Source organism: Lagenorhynchus albirostris, chromosome 3, assembly GCF_949774975.1.
Source record: "Lagenorhynchus albirostris chromosome 3, mLagAlb1.1, whole genome shotgun sequence".
NCBI lineage: Eukaryota > Metazoa > Chordata > Mammalia > Artiodactyla > Delphinidae > Lagenorhynchus > Lagenorhynchus albirostris.
The window spans coordinates 8936038-8957184 of NC_083097.1; the positions used below are offsets into that span (position 1 = coordinate 8936038).

Here is a 21147-nt window from a genome sequence, read left to right on the forward strand (position 1 = left end):
GTTGGGACACTGCTGATTAGATCCTGTTGATGAGGGCGCTGGTGTTTAGGAGAACGTTAAATGACAGCCGGAAACGAGCTACATCGGCTCGGTAGAAGCAGCAATGTGGAAAATACTCTGCTGTATCAGACTCAGCCTGTCTCTCCTCCCAGAAAAGCATACGGGAAGAAGATGCTCGGCTTGCTTAATTAAACCAAATGACAGTAGGCATACTCAAAGCTGTGTGGGGAAGGGTCTCTGGAGACAGACAGACAAAGGTCTGGTCCTGGCTTTGCTACATGTTTTCTTTGTGATCCTGGCAGGGTAGTCATTTCCTTACAGAAGAATGGGTCTCTGTGTGAATGCTACACACCCTGCCTGGTGCCCATCCCGGGCAGAGGGATGCTGGGGGCCACTCTGAGCACAGACTCCGTGCTCATGACCTTGATTGACAGTCCTCAAGGGTTCTCCATCTCTTCTCTGCCTCCATGCCCAGCAGGTGATCAGGAATGTCTCTCCAGAACCCCAGTGACTCCCTATGGAAGGTAGATCAGCATAATATGGCCTGCAGTGGGGATGAGGCGAGATGCATGTTTGAAAGGCCTTCTGAGTGCTAGTATCCTCCCCAGGGAGAATCAGGCCAGAGCCCTTCAGCCCCAGGCCCTGTGTGAGCCCCAGTTCTGGTGAGGTGCCTCAGACCACACATGGTCTCCGAGCAGGTGGAGAGGTGATCTCAGCTCACGCTGCAATCGTGGTCTAGTGGACTCTATGACTTGTGCTTGACTTAGTTGCTGTGGTGTCCTCAGTGCCCAGAACAGTGTCCCAGACTGTCTGGGTCAAGATCTTTCCAACCACGGTGAGAAGGAAGAAGGGTAGCCCCAAGGATATATAATGGATTTCTCCCCAGAGCATAAGTGAAGCCTGGCTAAGAGGTCCATCCTTAGGAGGAGAACTTAGAGCTGGATTTCCATGCAGTGAAAGTGAAATCTAGTCTTTCAAGATACTTATCCTTTCCTAATCTGGCCCAATGAAGACCTTCAAGAGGAATGGGTTTCAAATTTCTCCTAGGGTTACCCATCCTGAGAGCAGCACCTAGACCTCTCTGAGGTGCCAATCAGGGTTTGACAACCAGAGCACCTAACTGTTCCTCCAACTCTGGGGGCCCTACTGTCACCTGGCGTGACATTTGCTGGTTGATGGGAACTGTGTAAGCAGAGGGACATCTGAACTCTTCTGTAAGGAGACAGAGGACACCAGAGATGGCCTGGTGGTCAGAGGGTGGCAATGGAAATCAGATGGGTGGGGGATGGATTAAGTGTGGAAATGACAGTGGAGTGTTCTGGTCTTTAAAGATTGGTGGTGGAAAGCATAGGAGTTGGTGTCAGATTGATCTTAGCTTTGCCATCTACTACTTACATACATTATTTTTACCACACTAGGCCTTAGTTTCCTCATCTGTATAATAGCAATAATAACAATGTCTACTAAGTAGAGTTGCTATGAGTTCCTGGTACATAGTAAATGCTCAATAAGGTGAGAAGGATAGCAGTGGTGGTGATGATGGTGATGATGATGGTGGTGATATGATGATGTTGGTGGTAATGATGATGGTGATAGTGGTGTTGGTGATGGTGGTGGTGATGATGGTGGAGGTGGTGAAAGTGATGAGAATTATGATGATAATGGTGATGATGATGGTGGTGGTGATAGTGATGATGATGGTGGTGGTCATGATGGTGGTGGTGGGGTTAGTGACGGTGATGAGGATGATGGTGGTGGTGGTGGTGATGATGGTGGAGGTGGTGAAAGTGATGAGAATTATGATGATAACGGTGATGATGATGGTGGTGGTGATAGTGATGATGATGGTGGTGGTCATGATGGTGGTGGTGGTGGGGGTAGTGAAGGTGATGAGGATGATGGTGGTGGTGGTGGTGATGATGGCAATTTAGGCTCAGAATTTCTTCCTGTGGGTAATCTGTCTACTTGGATGCTTTTGTGATTCATGAAAATAGTCACTCTGGTTAAGTTTATATAGTTTAAACAAAGTGTTAACTAGTAAATGCCCATTTATCATGTCTTCTTATGTTCAGGTTATCTAATTGTCCTTGAAAACTACTTGTTTATCAAACTAACGCCAGTTCTCATTCTTAGATGTTGCAGTTTTGTGCCTGAAAATTAATCATCTTTGGTTTTGTTGTTGTTTCATAGGAAAACTTTTTCTGGGAGATCCTTTTGATATGTTAAGAGCCTTTATGAGGATAATTAAATGACTTACCCTATTAAGCTGAAAAAAATTAGTATTAAGTCAGAAAAAGCTTTAGCTGTGAAACCCAAACAATAAATATATGAGGGACTTTATTACTTAGTTTGACTGGCAAGGTGGGCTAAGGGCTGTTAAGTATACATGACATGACATTATATGTAATTTGAGGGGGTTCCCTTATTATGCTGTATGGAAACCTCACTATGGTTACCCCAAACACTGTTTCTTAGGTTTTGTTTATGGTTTGGGTTTTTTTTTGGTTATTGTTGTTTTTGTTCAGAGATCCTTTCTACTCCTAAAAATCTCCCTTCTTAGGTCTAGTGTGTATCTGGCTGAGAGGTGGCACTTGTCAGGATGTGGGTTTCTCACACTGGTCCCATTAGGTGAGGATGGATGTTCACCCACAGCACTCCGGTTTCCAGTTTTCAGATAGACTGAGAAGGTCCGGGAACCACAAACACTTGAAAAGCCTTTCTGGTTCTGATATGATACATCTAATGCTTGTTAACTTTGGTGACGGGGATTGAGATGAGTCTTCCCCCAGCTGAAAGTACTGCTCATTTACACGAAATGACTTGGGTAGTCCCACACGGCTTCCCCCATTAGTAATGGCACCCTGACAAATCATGCTTTTGGGAGGTGACTGAACCTGACAGTTACTACCCAACTGACGTACAGAGGCGTCAGCATCCTTGGCACCCAAGGTAGAGAATTTTGTGACAAAGCATGTGACTTCTGCAAACCTTTGTTCCATGAAATTTGTTTTTTATATGCCTTGTGATGTAATCTAGTGGTACATGCTGCAGCTAAAAGTAGAACCAAGTCATTGAACATTTTCAGTACCGAGGGATGTCAGCCTCCCAGGTCTACAATCTAGGTAGTGTGGGGTTATGGGTAAGTTCCAGGGGAAAGAAATGGCCACATTCCCAAGAGTTCACAGCTAGCCTCAGTCCTTCTGAGATAGAAACAAGGATTTGAGGAGGGGCAGCAGAGGGGTGGGAGTGGGAGCTATGCTAGGAGACAGGGATACAGGATGAGGACACAGACCCGGGCTGAAGGCAAGCTTCACCCACGCAAGTTTCCCCTCCCCCGAGTCAGGCTTAGCCGCTGGCTCTGCAGAGACTCATTTTCCTCTTCTGCTTCCTGCTCCGCTGCGCTTACTGATAGCTCTGAGGTTAATCAGCTTGAGACACACTCGGTCCATTTTGGAAAATAGGCAGCAATTGTTCGGAGTGGAGTTTCTATATAGATCTTCTCTGGAGAACATGAAAGTAGCTGAGCCAAAAGGCTGAGAGTCTGTCCCGACTGTCCTGGGTGAGTGAAGCCACCCAGGGAAACTCATCTCTGCTCCTCTTTGTATCAGTGTCTGAGAAAACAATCATTATGCTGTAGAGCTGTGGACGCTCTCCCTGGAGGAAAAGACTTGCTTTATCTAGAATTTTCCATTGCATCCAGGAGCAAATCTGCATCATAGCAATTGGTTGTTTTCTGCTCCAGGGACTGAAAAGCATAAACAAGCTTGAGCTACTTTAGCTGCTTCCACGAAATGTGCCCTTGTCACTGACACACATGTAAAACTTTTTTCAAGATTCAAGGATGAGGGGAATTTGCCTTTAATTGTTTAATTGCATTACTATAAGAACAGGACCAATAGAGTTCCTCAACCTCGGTACTGCTGGCGTTTTGGTCTGGATACTTCTTTGTTGCAGGGGCAGTCCTGCACATGGTAGGATTTGTATGACCATGCATCCCTGGCCTCCACTCACTAGATGCTACCTGCTAGCATCCCCCTCCTCTCTAATCCCCAGTTGTGACAACCAAAGATGTCTTCAGACATCACCCGGTGTTCTCTGGGGCTAACATTGCCCACGCACCCCACCCTTCCGGTGGAAATCACTGCCCTAGAGATAATGAAGATCCTTACTAATACTCCAAGCGCATCACATGCTCTCAATGCATCTCTGTTTAAAGAATGACACAAAGAGGTTTCTGGTTAATTTGCACAGAAGCTGAGCCCTTGTGCTATAAAATGTTGCACTCTCTTTTTTAGGTGACCCTCGGCAGCACAGAATGACAAAGCTGAAATGTAATCAAAAAGCTCGTTCAAGGCTCCTGGGTAGAGTCCCAAATCCTCCAGATTATATGAGTTCATTATATTAGATCATGCTGGGTCTTTTCTAGTGGACAAATGGGATTTTTCTTAAAGCATGGCAGTTGGATTTATAATAATATTTAGGATTAAAAGGGAGGATGAGGGAAAAACTATTTTCTCTTGTCATGAATGCCTTTAATCGAATTTTAGAATGTCTGTTTGGAAGAGCAAGCTAAATGTTGCTCAGACAGAATGTAGTAAAGATGTGGACTTCCCCGGTGGTGCAGTGGTTAAGAATCCACCTGCCAATGCTGGGGACATGGGTTTGAGCCCTGGTCTGGGAAGATTCCACATGCCGCAGAGCAACTAAGCCCGTGCGCCACAACTACTGAGCCTGCACTCTAGAGCCCGTGCGCCACAACTACTGAAGCCCGCGCACCTAGAGCCCGTGCTTCACAACAAGAGAAGCCACCACAATGAGAAGCCTGTGCACTGCAATGAAGAGTAGCCCCCACTCACCACAACCAGAGAAAGCCCACGTGCAGCATCGGAGACCCAACACAGCCACAAATTTAAAAAGATACAAAAAAAATTAAAAAAAAAGAATGTAGTGAACATGTGCAGATGCTCCCACATGGTCAAAGTAAAAACAGATCCAAGATGCTCAAGGATTCCAAGAAAAATGAGCTACAGGGAACTCCTGTCATGGTTCATTTCATGTGTTAACTTGGCTGGGCCAAGATGCCTAGATATTTGGTCAAACGCTATTCTGGATGTTTCTGTGAGGGTGTTTTTGGTTGAGATTCACATTTAAATCAGTGAACTCTGAGTGAAGCAGTTTACCTTCCATAATGTAGGTGGGCCTCATCCAATCACGTGAAGGCCTGAAGAGAACACAAGACTGTCCTCCTCAGAGAAGAGTGAAAGCTGCCAGCAGAATGCCTTTGGACTTGAACTGCATTGGCTCTTCTCGCCGCTGGCCCACCCTGAAGATTTTGGACTTGTGAGCCTCCATAATCACATGAACCAATTCTTTAAATCTCTTTATCTATCCATCCATCTATCTATTATCTACCTGCTTCTTTATATCTATTCTATCTATCCATCTATCATCTACCTAGTTCTTTATATCTATATCTATCATCTATCTATCATCTATCCATCTATATCTATCTACCTATCATCTATCTATGTATCTATCATCTATCACCTAACTACCTATCATCTATCCATCTATATCTATCTACCTATCATCTATCTATGTATCTATCATCTATCACCTATCTACCTATCATCTATCCATCTCTCATCTATCTATCATCTATCACCTATCTATCTACCTATCATCTATCTATCCATCTATCGATTTATCTATCATCTATCCATCTATCATCTATCCATCTATCTATCCATCTATCCATCTATCCATCCATCTATCCATCTATCCATCTATCTATCCATCTATCGATTTATCTATCATCTATCCATCTATCTATCATCTATCCATCTATCTATCCATCTATCATCTATCCATCCATCTATCCATCTATCTATCCATCCATCTATCCATCCATCTATCCATCCATCTATCCATCCATCTATCACCCATCCCCTGTTGCTCTGTCTCTATGGAGAACCCAGGCTAATACAACTGCTGAGGCTATTTCCAGTGCCCAGCATTTCCTGTTAACCGCCACCATCCCCTCACCTTCTCTCCGCTTTTCAGGAGCGTAAGGCTGTAGACGCCTCCTGGGAGGGTTTACGAAATGCTTGGTTTTTTGTTTTGTTTTTATACTGCAGAGGCAGCAGCATGCCAAGTCTTGGGGAAGAAAAGTTTACTTTGGGGTTTGTAGAGGGAAGCATTTAACCAGCATGGCAGCTGTGAAGTTAGAAAAAGCTGCAGGACCACAGAAGAACCCCACAGACTGCAGAGGCAAGAGGCAGATGTTTCAAAAAGAATTCATTGATTAAAAACCCTCTGGGTCTGGCAGTATCTCCCGCCCCCCAGGCCCTCCCCGCTGCCCTTTCTCGGGGTGCCCGAGCCCGCTGCCCATAGGGGTCGGGCAGTCCCTCCACGTCACGTGGGCCTGTCACACCTGCAGCCTTTCTCCTGAGCACACACGGGCTCACTGCATCCACACCTGGCTTGTGGAAGATCCAGGACCAGGTCCGGGAGCAGGCTCGTTTCAGGCTGGCGTGCGCTGGTGCATGCTTGAGTCAGCGTAACCTATTAGTGTGTGCAAAACGCTCATCTCAGGACCGGGTTTCCTTTGCACCTGCCCCTCAGACTCCAGGCATGTGCTTTAATCAGGTGGAGTCTCATGGTGTCTCTGGTCCTACATCATAAACGAACAACGACCACAATAGTGATGGTAAGTTAACATCAACTGAATGCTCATGCAGCCCCATCAGGGAGGTTCTGGAGGGTTCCTCTTGCTGGTGATGAAGCTGGGCGCCGAGAAGAAAACCCAGCTGCCCAGGTCCTGCAGGTACCGAGTGGGGACGTGGGCATGGACTCTGAGGGCGCATGCTTGCTCCCAGGCTGTGCCGCCAGCTCGCACAGCTCCATCAGGGGCTAACTCTGGTTTGAGGGTGCAGCTGAGGCGTCCTCTGAAGCTGGCAGGCATCGATGCCGCAGGTGTGGACCTGAGGACCAGCACAGTTCTTTCTCCCTGGACCCGGGGAGGAAATGTCCCATGGCTTCTCAGCCCCCCAGGAGGGCACATGCCAAGAAGGGAGCTGGTCTCCCCAGGTCTGGCCAGGGCAGCAGTGGGCCTCACACATGGCCCACCGGGGGCTTGGCAAGGGGGTGTCTGCTTCCCGGGTGACCCTGGGTGGGCATGGGGCTCTGGGTCCCAGGGGCGGTGGCCAGGTGAGGCGGTGGCATGGGAAGATCACATGGCCGCCGCCATGGGAAGACGATGTGCTCCGCTCAATAACCTCTCAAGGCTGGACTTGAACTGGTAACGCTTGTAAGCTGTGAGGGGACTTCTTGCCGAAACCATTCAAGGACTGTTTGTACCGGGGTGACATGAGCCCAGAGACGGGGGCACAGCGTGCAGGAGCCGGGGCAAAAGCCAGCCTTGTCGACCTCTGGGTCACACGGGGTCCGCAGAGGGTCCTTTGGTCCTCAGGATGCCCGTCTCCGCTCCACTGACCACTAACTGGGCCTCTGGCCTCCTCTGTGCTTCCTTGCTGCTGTTCCGACACACAGTCTAGACTGGCACTGATCCAACCATCCCCTTCTGGAATCTTCCCTCCCTGCTAACCCACAGTCTCTGCACCATCCCAGCATGTTGTCCGTGTTGGAAGCCCTATTCTACCGATACTGGTTTCCATGTTAACCAGGAGGTTAGTATCCACAATTTTCTTTTCATGTTTACAAGACACTGCATACAAAGTGGCCCATTTAGACAGGCGGAGAACTGAGGTCCAGAGATGCTAGTTGAGGAACTTCTCGCTCCAGCAGGGGCCAGGTGTGAACCAGGCAGGTGTGAGGCTGCCGCAGTGCAAAGCCCACCACCCCACACCCTTCCTCAAGCCCCCCTCCCCCATCACTTTACAGTTACCGGTGACTTCCTTATGGCTCCCATAAGGTGTACGATTCCATGGGTCTAGCATATTCACAGACATGTGCGAGCATCCTCTCAGTTGATTTTAGAACATTTCCATCACCTGAAAAAGAAACCGTTTCCTTTAGCTCTCACCCCCTGTATCCTCCCTGCCCGCTCACCAGCTCTGAGCAGCTGCTGTCTCTAGATATTTCCCTATTCTGGACATTTCACGTAAATGGAATCATATAATACGTGGTCTTCTGTGGCTGGCTTCTTTCACCGAGCATAATGTTTTCAAGGTTCACTCGTATTGCACCGTATATCAGTGTATGGCCAAATAATGGAGTATATCAGTGTATGGCCAAATAATGGAATATATCAGTGTATGGCCAAATAATGGAATAATATTTTACAGTGGAATAATATTCCATTTGCGTGTGTGTGTGTGTGTGTATATATGTATGTATATATATAACATTTTGTTTATTCATTCCTCAGTTGATGGACCTATTTGGGTTGTTTCTACCTTTTGGCTGTTATATGTAATGCTGTCCTAAACATCTGTGTACAAGTTTTTGCATAGACACTTGTTTTCATTTCTTTCAGGTATATACCTAGGAATAGATATTCTGGGTCACATGGTAACTCTATGTTTGATCGTTTGAAGAACTGCCAGGCTGTTTTCCCAAGGGCTGCGCCATTTTACATTCTCTGTATGAGGCACGGTATCAGGGTTCTGATTTCTCCACATCTTCATCAACACTTGTTATTATTTGGATTTTTGATCCTAGCCATCTTCGTGGGTGTGAAGTGGTATCTCACTGTGATTTCGATTTGCATCTCTCTGGTGACTCATGGTATTGAGCATCTTTCAGGTATTTATTGGCCATTTGTGTATCTTCCCTGGACAAGTGTTGGCTAACAATGACTCTGGACCCTGGGCACCGAGCTTCAGTCTTCCCATCTGTAAAATGGGACGACCACTGCCCATGCAGCACTCTTACAAAAGACAAGATGTAGGCTGTAGAAACACGGTGACTCTGATCTGAGGACACGTGCAGTTGAGAGCTGCAGTCTCAGGAGCTACTGAAACCGGGGGTAGACAGCCCCCTGTAGCCTGGGGGCACCCATCCCTTGGCACCTCTGCCCTGCTCTCCTCCCCTTACCCCTGCACACAGGCTTTGACTGCTCCGTGGCCAGCAACACTGTAACAAAATCTGTGGCGGGTGAAGCCTTCTCATAGTAAAGCTCATTCGGGATTGCTTTACCAAATGAACAGCTGTTCAAATGGTGTGAGCTGGGAGCTAGGTTTCTGGCGTTTCAGCATATGGTTGATGTCCTGAGTTGAATAGTGTCTCTCCCAGAAGACACTATTTCGGGTCCTAACCCCCAGTGTCTGTGAATACGACCTTATTTGGAAACAGGGTCCTTGCAGATCTAATTTGTTGAGATGAGGTCACACTGGATCAGGGTGGGCACTGGTCCAGCGACCGTTGTCCTTAGAAGAGGAAGGAAATTTGGACACAGATACACAAGAAGACGTTCATGTGACAACAGAAGCAGAGACTGGATTTATGCTGCGACAAGTCGATGATCGCCAAGCACTGCCAGCAGCTGCTACAAGCGGAAGGGGCCGAGAATGACCCTCGCCTGGAGCCTTCTGGGGGAATATGGCCCTGCCCACACCTTGACTGCAAACTTCTAGCATCCAGAGCTGTGAGGTAACACATTTCCATGGGCCACCCAGTGTGTGGTACTTTGTTATGGCGGCAATGGGGAACTAACACAGGTGATAATGACCTCAGTGACAATGTGCAAAAGCCCTGGGGTGGAGGGCGGATTCTGCCCCACGGTGAGTGTGTGTTTGGCATTTCTAGTCATATTTATGTACCGAGAACGACTCTCTACCCAGTGACACTGAATGCATAAGACCCTCATTCCATCCTCAAGTTATTGGGTTGGCCAAAACGTTCATTCGGGTTCTCCTGTAAGATGTTACAGAAAAAAACCTGAACGAACTTCTTGGCCAACCCAACAGTAAGGGAGATGGACGCGTGAATACAAACTGCAGGGCCCAGAGGTGACCCTAAGGGCTAAGGAGAGGTGAGGCTTGTTGGGAGATGCAGACTCTGGCCATACCTGCCATCCCCAGGCTCAGGGTTGCCAGGCTGCCCCCCGAGGTCCTCATCAGGTGAAAACACCTCAGAGTCTCTCCCAACTCAAATCCGTACTCTGATTCTGGACCTTGAGGTTTAGTGATTGTGATTATTTTCTCATCCTGCTCATAAAGCTTCCAGAAGACCTTTGGATAAATTAGCTTATTTATCAAAAGCTGCATACAGCCATCCCCGGGCTTACTACTAATCATTCCTTCTAAGTCTGTTCCCAAAGGGCCTTCCCAGCACGGGGCCAGCTGCTGAACCCAAGGAATGCGTTTTAATCCACTGCATGAAGCTTTTCCATTTTATGACATTTTAAAGTAGACGATTAGACTCAAGGTGCCTGCTGTCCAATAGTTTGGCTTTGTGTCTGGGCAACAGTTTGTGAAAACACCGCTCGTTTTTGCATGTTCGTATTTCTATTGAAACCATCTGGCAAGCCCAGTAAAATGAGAAGGAAAAGTCTCTGAGACGTAAGAAAAAACAAACCATGAGAAGAAATGCAGGAGCTTTATTATAGTCATTATTCTTCTTGAGGTTAACCATTGATAAACTCATTCAGAAGAACATTTTGCTTTCAGTGATCTACAGATACATGCCAGATGTAGCTAAAAGGACAAGAAAAAATGCACCTTGGGAAACAGCATGGCAGTCCTGGCTGCCACACTAAAAATATCAAGGGTGCGTCTTCATTTCTGCAGCAGGGGGTGCAGTGGTCCACAGACTGACCTAGTGCTGCCTGCTCTCAGCATCCTTCTGAGATGCCGGCTCCAGGAGACGGCCGGGAGGAGGCTGCCCGCCCTGCCTGCATCTCTAAAAGCCAGCCTCAGTTTTTAGCAACATCTCAGCGATTAAGAAGTATGAGAGGTGACTACACGGTGCCTTGAGGGTGAGACCCCGGCTGCCGCAAGTCAGTGAGATGGGAAACCAAATGTTGCCTTTAGGATGTGAAGCAGGGCCAGCTTTTTCCTTAGGGAAGGGTGAGAGCTGGGTCTGCTAGGTCTGTGTCACCTTTCCCAGTCACGGATGGGGAGCTGGAAAGGGCATCAGAAAGGCTGTGGTGTGCCCACTGCTGACCCCGCAGCAAACACCACGCTGGCAAGCGTGCCAGGTGGGCTGCACCCTCTCCCGAAGCATCTGCTCCGGGAGATTTGAGCATCTGAGTAAACGAGCCCATTGGCTTTTCAGAAAAGCAGAGCACCCAATAGCCATCAGCCAGCGAGCAGTCTAAGGCAGCTCTGGGTAGGAAACCCGGGCAGAAAGCGTAGGATAACTTGAGAGGCCCAAGTGAACACGGGCCCAGGTACGTGTGCCCTTGGGCAGAGGGAGTTCCTGACACTTCGACTGATGGACAAACAGGCTTTTCTAGCTCAAATGGCACGTGGTAGTTCTACTCTGCCCTAGGGAGACAAAGGGCAGGTTCTCGTCTCGTCTTCCCACGTGGTCAGTGCTTTTGCTCTAGTGTTCCAGAATTAGCTAGGCATCTACTCCTCCACCTGGTCAGTGATCACTCCCAGAGCTCAAGAGCAGCTCGAGAGGTGATCACTGAAAAAATGAAGGTTTGCCTTGATTTCGCGGCAAGGCTGTCTGGATGGTGGGGCAATGCAGGACTTGGGACCCACACTGAGAAACCTCATTCTGGAAGTATTCCCTCTGGGCAAATTTTTCAGCAAGATGACCCCTGGAATGAAAGAGTCGTTTCAAAGCTGTAAGCTTTTCCCTGGTTTTCCTGGGAGTGTTTGGTGTCGCCCTGTGCTGTGATCACTCGTCACACAAAGGAGAGAAATGCAGTGAGGCTGTTGCCTGTTTCAAAAGTCTCCCCTGCTCAGTTTTTCTGTGATTAACGCTCTCATCTCTTTCTCTCCCCACTAGGTATTAAGGCTGTATTGTCCTCTTACCGAAAAGCATGAAATGACTGAGTTTTCCCCTGATCTGATCTAACCCTCCCAAATTTGTGCCCACTTGTTTCTAAGACCAGGGCAATTGATAAACCGGAACTGAAGCTAAACTCCGAACGATTCCATTTCACTCAAGTCTTAGCAAGTTCTGCTAACGGCACTTGTAGCGCCACAGTGATTCGCAGCCAACACCTGCCAGGACTCCCTGGAAACAAGCTTTGGGGTCTGATTCTAGCTTTAGATACGGAAATTCAAGGCAAAGGAAGGGGCGCTTTGCTCTGTCTTAAATTTCCCAGTGGAGCAGTGTCTTGAAGAAAATACCAGTTCTCTTTGCTGGGGAAATACCAAGTGTCGGGGAACTGAGGCCCGGCTGGTGAGGGCGCTGGGTCCTCGCCATCACTTGCGAGGCTGCTGGATGTGCTGTGTCCTCGGGGAAGAGTGCTTGTCCATGGAGGCGTGGGGCTTCTGGTGGGCCACCTGGGCAGCCGCCGGGGGGAAGTCCTTGTCGCCCTGGCGGGAGACACGGAAAGCACTGGCTCATCAACCGTGAACAGCTGAGCGAGTACGTGAAGCAAGACGCAAAGCCAGCATCTTCTGGCTTCCCTCTGGGGACGGGGCGGGTGGGTGATGGAGTGGGGAACCTGTCGGCAGGTAGCAGCTTGTCTCCTGGGACTGCTGGGGGTCCTGACGCTCTCTGGAGAGCCCAAGCAGGCACCAAGGCCCGTGTCCCTTCCAGAAGGTGAAAAGCTCGCTGTCTCCGCCGCCACGCCATGGGATCAGGTACCGTATGTGTGACTCACTCAGAACTAAGCTGGGTGTTGGATGGCCTTCTTCTGCTAGAACAGTTCTTGTGATGTTTTTTGAACTGAGGGGCAAGACAGAACCAAATCCAGGGTCTTAAATGCAGATCTGCTGCTACAGCTGCGAGCTGGGCCTGGCCTGGAGCGCTCGTTGGGAAGGAAACACACAGGGCAGGGCTGGAAGCTGTGAGATAAGCCAGGTTCAACCAGCCGAGTCTCAGAGGAGGTACCCGGCTGTTTTTCAGGCAGGAATTGCCTTCTTGTGCATTTGTGACAGGGGCTGGGGTCCAGCCCACCCCGGGCAGGACAGAGCCATGGTGAGCTCTTGCCTGAGCTGTGGGGTGACCTCAGATTTGTGCGGGCATTTAATTTCCTCGCATGCAGTAGATGTGCCATCCGTCTGTCCCAGGTCCCTGGATGGCTGTGCTGAGCCGTCCCCAACAGTGGCATTTTCTTTACACATCATGTGCTAAGGGCTCGAATGGGCTGTGAGCCGCAGATCGATGGATGGAATTAGTGCACTGTCCCCCAAATGGGGGCTTGCTGGGGGGAGGTCTGCGGTTACAAAACCGTTAGGTCTCACAAGAAGAGGGGGCTCTTGAAAGGCAAAGAGAGTGACCCAAACCCATCAGTTTGGTTCAGAGGGCAGCAACTATCTTCTGTAACGGGCCAGACAGTAAATATTTTAGGCTTTTCAGGTCATACGCTCTGCACTCTGCCAGTGCAGCACGAGAGGACCATAGATGATACACATCCATGAACAGCAAGGCTGTGTGCCACTAAAACTTTATCCATGGACACAGAAATTTAAAGTCCGTGTACCTTTCACGTCACGCCATACAGTTCTTATTTCAAATTTTCAACCATTTAAAATGTAAAAAGAGTCTCAGCTCACAGATCACCCTGAAACCCTTTGCCGACCCTGGTTGAGCCTAAAGAGAAGGGAGACGGGCGAGGACAGAGGAGAGGCAGCTGCACCAGCTCAGGCTCCGCGTCCCCACCGTCCCATCTGCCCCTGACGGGCGGATGCGCAGAAGCACGCTCTATGGACGGGGGCGATTGATTAAGTGACCTCCGGACCTGGGTGGACAAGTGGGGTTGAATAAGGACGGGAGGAATCAGGACATCGCGGGCCGAAGCCCCGATGGGATGAAAGGGCTCTTACCCGGGCGATAACACCGGAGATGAACACGGTCGGTCTGGGTGGACTGGAAGACAAGAAGGAAAACACATTGACCATCACGACTCACAACAGAGGCACACGCAGGTGACGCGAATGTGGTTTCAGGGCCGTGTGACAAACAAGGACCCTCGGGAGGGCGCGGGAAGCGGGAGGCACACCTCTTCCCGTTATTTCATCACATGGACCCGCTGGCTGCTGCACTCGGGACACTTGCGGGTCCTCCTCCTGCGGAGGCTGACCTCAGGCAGAGCGGAGAACGATCATAGCAGACAGCGGGCGCGTCACCAAAGAGCCCTCTTTCGGTTTTTGGTTAATCCTTAAACTGTAACTGTGGGCGAGTGCAGTAGTTTTGGTCTCAAGAGATATGGACCTGGGCGCTCCCCGGAGCAGGGCAGGAGCAGGGTCATGCTGGATAAATGGGAGACTCCAACCAGGGAGCTTCCTGTCCTATGGGCTGAGGGGCTACCCTTTCAGAGTCCTCGCAGAGTCTACGGCTTCCGGAAGCTTCTAACCGGTGAGATCCCAGAGCCGATGCAAAGCTCCTGGCCCCTACAGGACCCCAAGTATTAAAAACATATGGTCCTTTGTATATATGTACCATATCTTCTTTATCCAATCCTCCATTGATGGACATTTAGGTTGCCTCTACGTCCTGGCTATTGTAAATAGTACTGCAGTGAACATTGGGGTGCATGTGTCTTTTTGAATTATGGTTTTCTCCATATATATATGGAGAAAACTCCCCATATATACAATGGAATATTACTCAGCCATAAAAAAGAATGAAATAATGCCATTTGCAGCAGCATGGAGGGACTTGGAGATTGTCATACTGAGTGAAGCCAGAGAAAGACAAATATCATATGATTTCACTTATATGTGGAATCTAAAAAAAGGGTACAAATGAACTTATCTACAAAATAGAAATAGAGTCACAGATGTAGAAAACAAACTTATGGTTAGAAGCAGGTAAGGGGAGCTAGGGATAAATTGGGAGATTGGGATTGACATATACACAGTACTATATATAAAATAGATAACTAATAAGGACCTACTGTATAGCACAGGGAACTCTACTCAATACTCTGTAATGACCTACATGGGAAAAGAATCTAAAAAAGAATGGGTATATGTAAAATTGATTCACTTTGCTGTACACCTGAAACAAACACAACATTGTAAATCAACTATAATCCAACATAAATTTTTTAAAAAAGTAAGGTCCTTGTGAAGCTCTTGCCATTTCTTAACCTCTTTCATGGTACTAAGCTGGCCCACCCTGTCACCAATACCGAGGGGACGGAATATAGGACCAAAGCAGTACATGTTCATCGTTGAAAAGCAACAAGCCAAGCACGTTAAAACCACTTGTAGTTCTACCACCTGGAGATAACCACTGTTAACACGTGGGATGTGCTTCCAGCCTTTCTTTCTATGGATAGACAGATGCACTTGTTTTCTTCTTAAATTTCCATTTTTCTTACCAAAAGAATCACCTTGTTTTGTAGTCTGCTTTCTGCACTTAGTATCTGGCGAGCTTACTTCTATGGTATTATAGACTCTTCTATGCCTTTAAAAAAATAACTGCATGTGTCGTAGCTTAAAAGCATCAGAACACAGTTCCAGGTAGTACATAGGTGTGCACACCTCTGAAATGCCTCAGTCAGAGGTAGGGGGACGCGGGAGCTGTAGATGAATGCAAGGCCGGCCAGTGGGGAAAGTGAGATGCTCCCAGAAGTGGCCAGTTTTGCTTAAGGCTGGTCTTGTGGGCAGGCAGAGCGGAATCCATCCCTGATTTGCCCAGCCCGCCTTCCACCAGCTCTGCTGTTCCACCCTGCCGCAGGGGTCCTTGTTTTAGCTTTCTTTTGCTGCAGGCAAAAGTCTCAGGATTCAGAAAGTTCACTGTTTACATCCCAAAGAGTTTAACAAAAACACCCCAAATTCCCCCAAGTAATTTCTGTTACTCCATGAGACTAAGAAACTTCAAGTCTTACTAAGCAGCACAGAAATGTTCCCTATATGACGTTAGTTTTGTTTTATTTAGCTTTTGTGGTGTGGTTAACTGGGTTGGGTTTTTTTTTTCTTCTTTTATTACAGATATGATTTGGCTGTGGAATCAATAGTCAGCCAGGGATGAACAAGTTTGGCTCAAGTGTTAAGTCCCTGATGTAGTACGTTTGGATTTGTTTGGAATCCAAGGAATCTTGCTTTGACTGGTCCAAATCACCCACAGGCTGTCTCCAGGGATTTCACGGCCAAGGGTTTCGCATCTGAAGCTTGAGAACCATGCTCTAGATTCTAATATTGTAAAGGAACCAAGAAACGGCATTCCACAGCATTTCCACCAATTTAGATTCCCGCCAGCAATGCACAGGGTTCAGTTTCTCCACACGCTCACAGCTTATTATTTTCTGGGGTTTTTTTGGGTAGTAGCCATTCTAATGGGTGTGAAGTGGTATCTCACTGGGATTAAATTTAGCAACTAATTTTAAGAGTAAGCTTTTTGCAGCAAGGAATAATAAATATCAATCTGTATTGATCCTTCAAGGTCTTTAGGACATAATCCCCCCCCCGCCCCCCGCCCCGCGGCAACAAAGTTCTCTCTCCTCTAAAAAACTGAAAAGGCCATAATTGACCATAAGGACATATGGCAGCTGCCTGTGAAAAGATGACAGAAGCCTGGCCTCTCGTGCCATACTTACGCGCGGTATCTGTTTTCACACAGCTCTTTGTCAGAGTGTGCAATGCTGGCTTTCATCAGGCTTGGCCAAAGAGCCCCAGGCTCAATGCCTTTTCCATCTACAATTAATAGCATCTCAAATTGGTAAACGATTGTCTATTACATTTATGTAGTAAAAACACTTTCTAAACTCTTTGAGACATGGTAGCTTAAATTCACAAACCCCAGTAAAGAGTCTGCTCTCGAAGCTGTGTTTGCAAAAACACACATATTTTAAATTCCATTAGGGTTCCACGCGAAGCATATCCTACGTTTCCAAGATTCTATAAACTGTGATAGCGGCTTTGAGGATTTATTTAATCTGATGAAAATCATTCTGACAGATGTTGTTTTGAAGAAGCAACAGTACTTTCTCGCAGGAAACAGAGACAGAGAAAAATATCATTCCTGTCCTCCCCACATCCTCAGGCCTTTCCAGTTTTTGAAAACCATATTTATTTAAATTTAAAGAAACTGAGAACCTGATGCAATTAGTGGGGATTAGAGCACCGGGAACCCTCCTACACATCAACAGAAACTGCAACTTCACCACACCTGGCCTGCGCACACGCCAAATGTTTGATGCACGTAGGTTTCCGGTATTCACCTGTCAAGGACCACATCAAATTCTTAACGGGGTCGTTTGTCCTTAACAAAAGTTTCCTATTCTTTATTTTATAAATTTCCTTGATGAATAAGGTTTATGCCTTATTGACATTCTCAGAAAAGGCAGAAGGCAGGACAAAATGCCAGACATGCTTAGTGAATGCATGACCCTGTGGAAAGCAGACGTCTTTAGGACTGAGTTTTCACGGTCTCATCTTTAAATGAAAGTCCCCAGGGCTAAGAAAACTGAGTTCATATCTTAAAAACTCTGCTGAACTCTAAAACAGCGAATACGGAAATAAATTTCAATATATTTTATTTCACTCATATCCAAAACACCACGTAGAAAAATAATTGAGATCACATTCTTTTTTCTGTCCTAAGGCTTCACAACCTGGGCTGTCAGCGCAGGCCCCGGGCGATGCGGACGTTTTCTGTCCAGCCCTGAGAGGTGTGAATCCACTGGCTGGTGAGTTGGGGCTGGAAGGAGCCTAGTGGTGACCTCGTCCAGCTTCCCGCCCACGTGGAGCGCGGCCACAGCCTTTGTGCCTTTGTGCCTCTGCAGACGAGGAGCTCGTGGCCCTCTGGGTGTCCTCATGGTGACACGGTCTCTGGCTCCCTGCCCTTCGCCCAGTGGCCCCAACCCAAGTCCACGACCTCCTCCGTGGGACAGGCCCTGCATGTTTGAGGAAGGTTAGCAGGGCTCTTTCCCAGACTCACGGGCTTGACTGCAAATTCCTTCCCGACCTCAGGCCCCTCCCCGCCTCCATTCTGCTGCGGCTTCTAGGGTTTTGCGCGAGACTGCAGTGGACACACTGAAGATAAGTTTCTCTGGCAGCCCAGCCTTCTGCAGGACACCCGTGTGCCTGGCCCAGGCACATGGAGGCTACCCTTCTCGGGGACTACAGAGAGCAGTTCAGCCTGGGGAAGCGATTCTGGGCGCCCCGAAGAGAATCAAAATGCTGACCGTCTTCCCTGGATTGCTGTTGATAAGCAACGTGGTCAGAGTGACTAGTGCCCGCTCCCTACGCTGGCCCACTTTCCCAGCTAGTGATATGGAGTCATTTCCCTTCTTTCCTGGAACTCCAGGGCGTTAAGCCCTTAGAAATCCTTTTTAAGGGGGGATTCCACCCTCAGAAAAGTACGGGGCTCCTTCTTCATCTAAGAATAGGCCTCCATGAAGTGGGACGGTCGGGTGTGGGTAGGATTTCTGCTTGGCTGGTCAGCCTATGCCTTCCCAAGCATCCTGACAAGGACTGGGGTCGCTGAGTTGCCATGCAGGAGTGTTTTGGGATCGGGGCGTGCACACACACACACACACACACACACACACACACACACACACACAATCAGTAAGACCGAGAAACCAGGCAAGTCACTAATCCCATTGCAAGTAGTCAAAAGGGCAGCAAAGGCATTGCCAAGAGCTCTATTTCACAGAATCCTTTTCATGTTAGCAGTTTTGATCTGGGTTCAAGGCAGTCCACCAAGTCATCCTCTGCAAATGCTTTCTCCTCTTCATGTAAATACGCTCTGAAAGAATCATAGCTTTTAATGAGTTGTTTGTTCTCTATTTTCTCTACAGGATGGGAATGATCTTAGACGGTAACAGCTACTACTTATTGATTACTTATCGTGGGCCAGGCACTGAGTTAAGGGCTTTACACAGAATTGTGATATCTAACCTTTCAACCCTACAAAGTAGAAACTGTTATCTGCATTTTACAGATGAGGGAACAGTAAATCAGAGAGATTCAGTAACTCGCCGGACAGTTGCACAGTAGAGAAGTGCTCCAAGCCAGACTTGGAACGAGGGCAGCCCAGGGCATTAGCCTGATGCCCTCATTTTAGGGCTGAGAAGTGGGTCACGGAGCAGCCTCTATTTTCAGGTTCTGCCTTCTATACATGATTTAGAGATGCAGATTTTTACAGTAAGTAATCTAAATGCAATCAGAGGATCCCTTACTCAACCAGGCAGTACAAGGTATTCAAATCTGCCTAAGCATTTACTTTCTGACTTGATAATGGATTTTTTTTTCCTTGAAAACTATCATTTATGTCTGTAGCACTCAACTAGGGTACAGAGTTCTTCCACATAAATTATTAACGCAACTGGTTCTCTTCAGCAGGTGTTATCCCAATTTTATGGGTGGCTGGAGGAGGCTGAACCTTGTTCGTGGTCCCAGAGGCAGAGCCTGGAGGATGCGGGTCTGGAGCTCTCAGCTTCGTGTTCTTTGTTGGGTCACGGGTCCCACCATCACCCACATCTCAGCTCGCGAGCTTCAGGAACAAAGCGCAGTGAAGGCTTCAAACTATCCGTCAAGTCAAGATGCAGTCAACACAGTCTAAGAAGGAGGCCCAGAGGAAAGGTGGCAGGTGGACGCCAGCTGAGTGTGGGTTCTGATGTCAGACCATCCTGGCTCTGCCAGTGACTGGCTGGTAGGCTGGCATTTGACCTTCTGAGGCTCAGTTTCTTCATCTGTAAAACGGGAGGCAGTGGACCCTCCCTCGCCAGGTGACTCTACGTACACATGCTCCCAGGCACATCGCAAGCACTCAGCAAATGGTAGGTGTCGGGATGAGGATGACACATCTCTAGCCCCTCCTTATGTCTCCACTGCTAATTCACAACTGGATCAGTGCTGCCTCACCTTCAGATCCCCTAGCCGTGCAGAATAATCCTGCTTATCTGGGACAGAAAAGCTCCAAGGAAGCAAAAGGAGGGTCTGGGATACACAAAACAGATGTCACCAAACCATGGACTTGAAGAAAAACTCTCCGGGCCCTCGATCTATTTGAGCCCTATTTTGACCTGATGGGAATGGCCTGGGCTTGGTTGTTAAGTTTCCCAGCCCACTGAAGACAGGGAGAAAGCCTGAAAGTGATGAGGCCACTCGAGCTCACAGCGAGGCTGCTGCCCTGCGGTGAGAGGCTCCATCCAGACCACTAGTCCTCCCCCACCCACAGCTCCTGGTCTCAGCACAGGAAGCAAGCACGGAAGGAAGCTGGTGGGGACACTGGCAGTGGTGGTGAGAGCACGGCGCCATCCAGGCTACATCAGGACCTGGGAGCGGTCATCACGTGACGTTCCCTCCCTTCCCGGTGAGAAAGCACACGAGCGCTCAGAAAGGGATTTTCCCCCGAGAATCTCCCTAAAAGTCAAAGCCACCTGGTGAGTCAGGGAGCACACTGCTCTCATGAACACTCAAGCCCAGAAAGCTGCGTCAAGATTTCAATTTCATTTTCTGACAAGCAGCTAACACACTGGGGGCGGGGAGGGGCGGGGCGGGGCGGGGGAGGTACTTCGTAGAGGGGAGTCTGGGCGGAGCCTGAGAAGGCGGAGATCCGTGTGTGTGAGTGTGCACACGCATGTGTAATGGGAAGGACATGATGCCACAGCACAGTGAGCTGAAGGAAGGGGCACAGTTTAATCTGCTGCTGTCAGCAGAGCGAATGGGGTCTAAGGCCCCTCTTCTCTTAGTGATGGAGGTGGGCTGGTCTGGGTCCTGCTCCCATGACAGATTCCTGGGAAAAGGCACCTCTTTGGTGACCCTCCTCATGAAAGGACAGAGCCTCGAGGTGATCTAGAAGCAGATTCCGCGGCTATATTTGGACTTTAATACCCATGGCTTTGTGTTTTCATAGAGTTTACGGAAAAATATATTCCCACCAGGGGTGATTTTAAATACATTTCCTAGTAAATAGAAGGAAAACGAAATCCTTCCTAGCCACTGTTGTTCTTGAAATATCTTTCTGCCTTGGTGTTCATTTATCTGGGTTATTAATTTTCTGGACACCAAAATAATAATTAGCATGGCTGGTGACCAGAGGGGACCCTCTCACTTGACTGCATCCATACATTTCTTCGTGTGTCATTCTTCAAAGCGTGAC

At 48.3% G+C, this 21147-nt stretch overlaps 1 protein-coding gene across 1 annotated transcript in view; it reads right to left on the reverse strand.

Annotated features, from left to right (window-relative positions):
* Window positions 1-12203: 12203 nt before the first annotated feature.
* DAP (death associated protein) overlaps window positions 12204-21147 on the reverse strand; it is a 60254-nt gene continuing 51310 nt past the window's right edge. The window contains exons 3-4 of the mRNA XM_060146873.1: window positions 13914-13956; window positions 12204-12458 (exon numbers count right to left, since the gene is read on the reverse strand). Coding sequence (XP_060002856.1) covers window positions 12345-12458; window positions 13914-13956 — 157 coding nt within the window. The 3' untranslated portion in view covers window positions 12204-12344. The remainder of the gene's footprint in view (window positions 12459-13913; window positions 13957-21147) is intronic.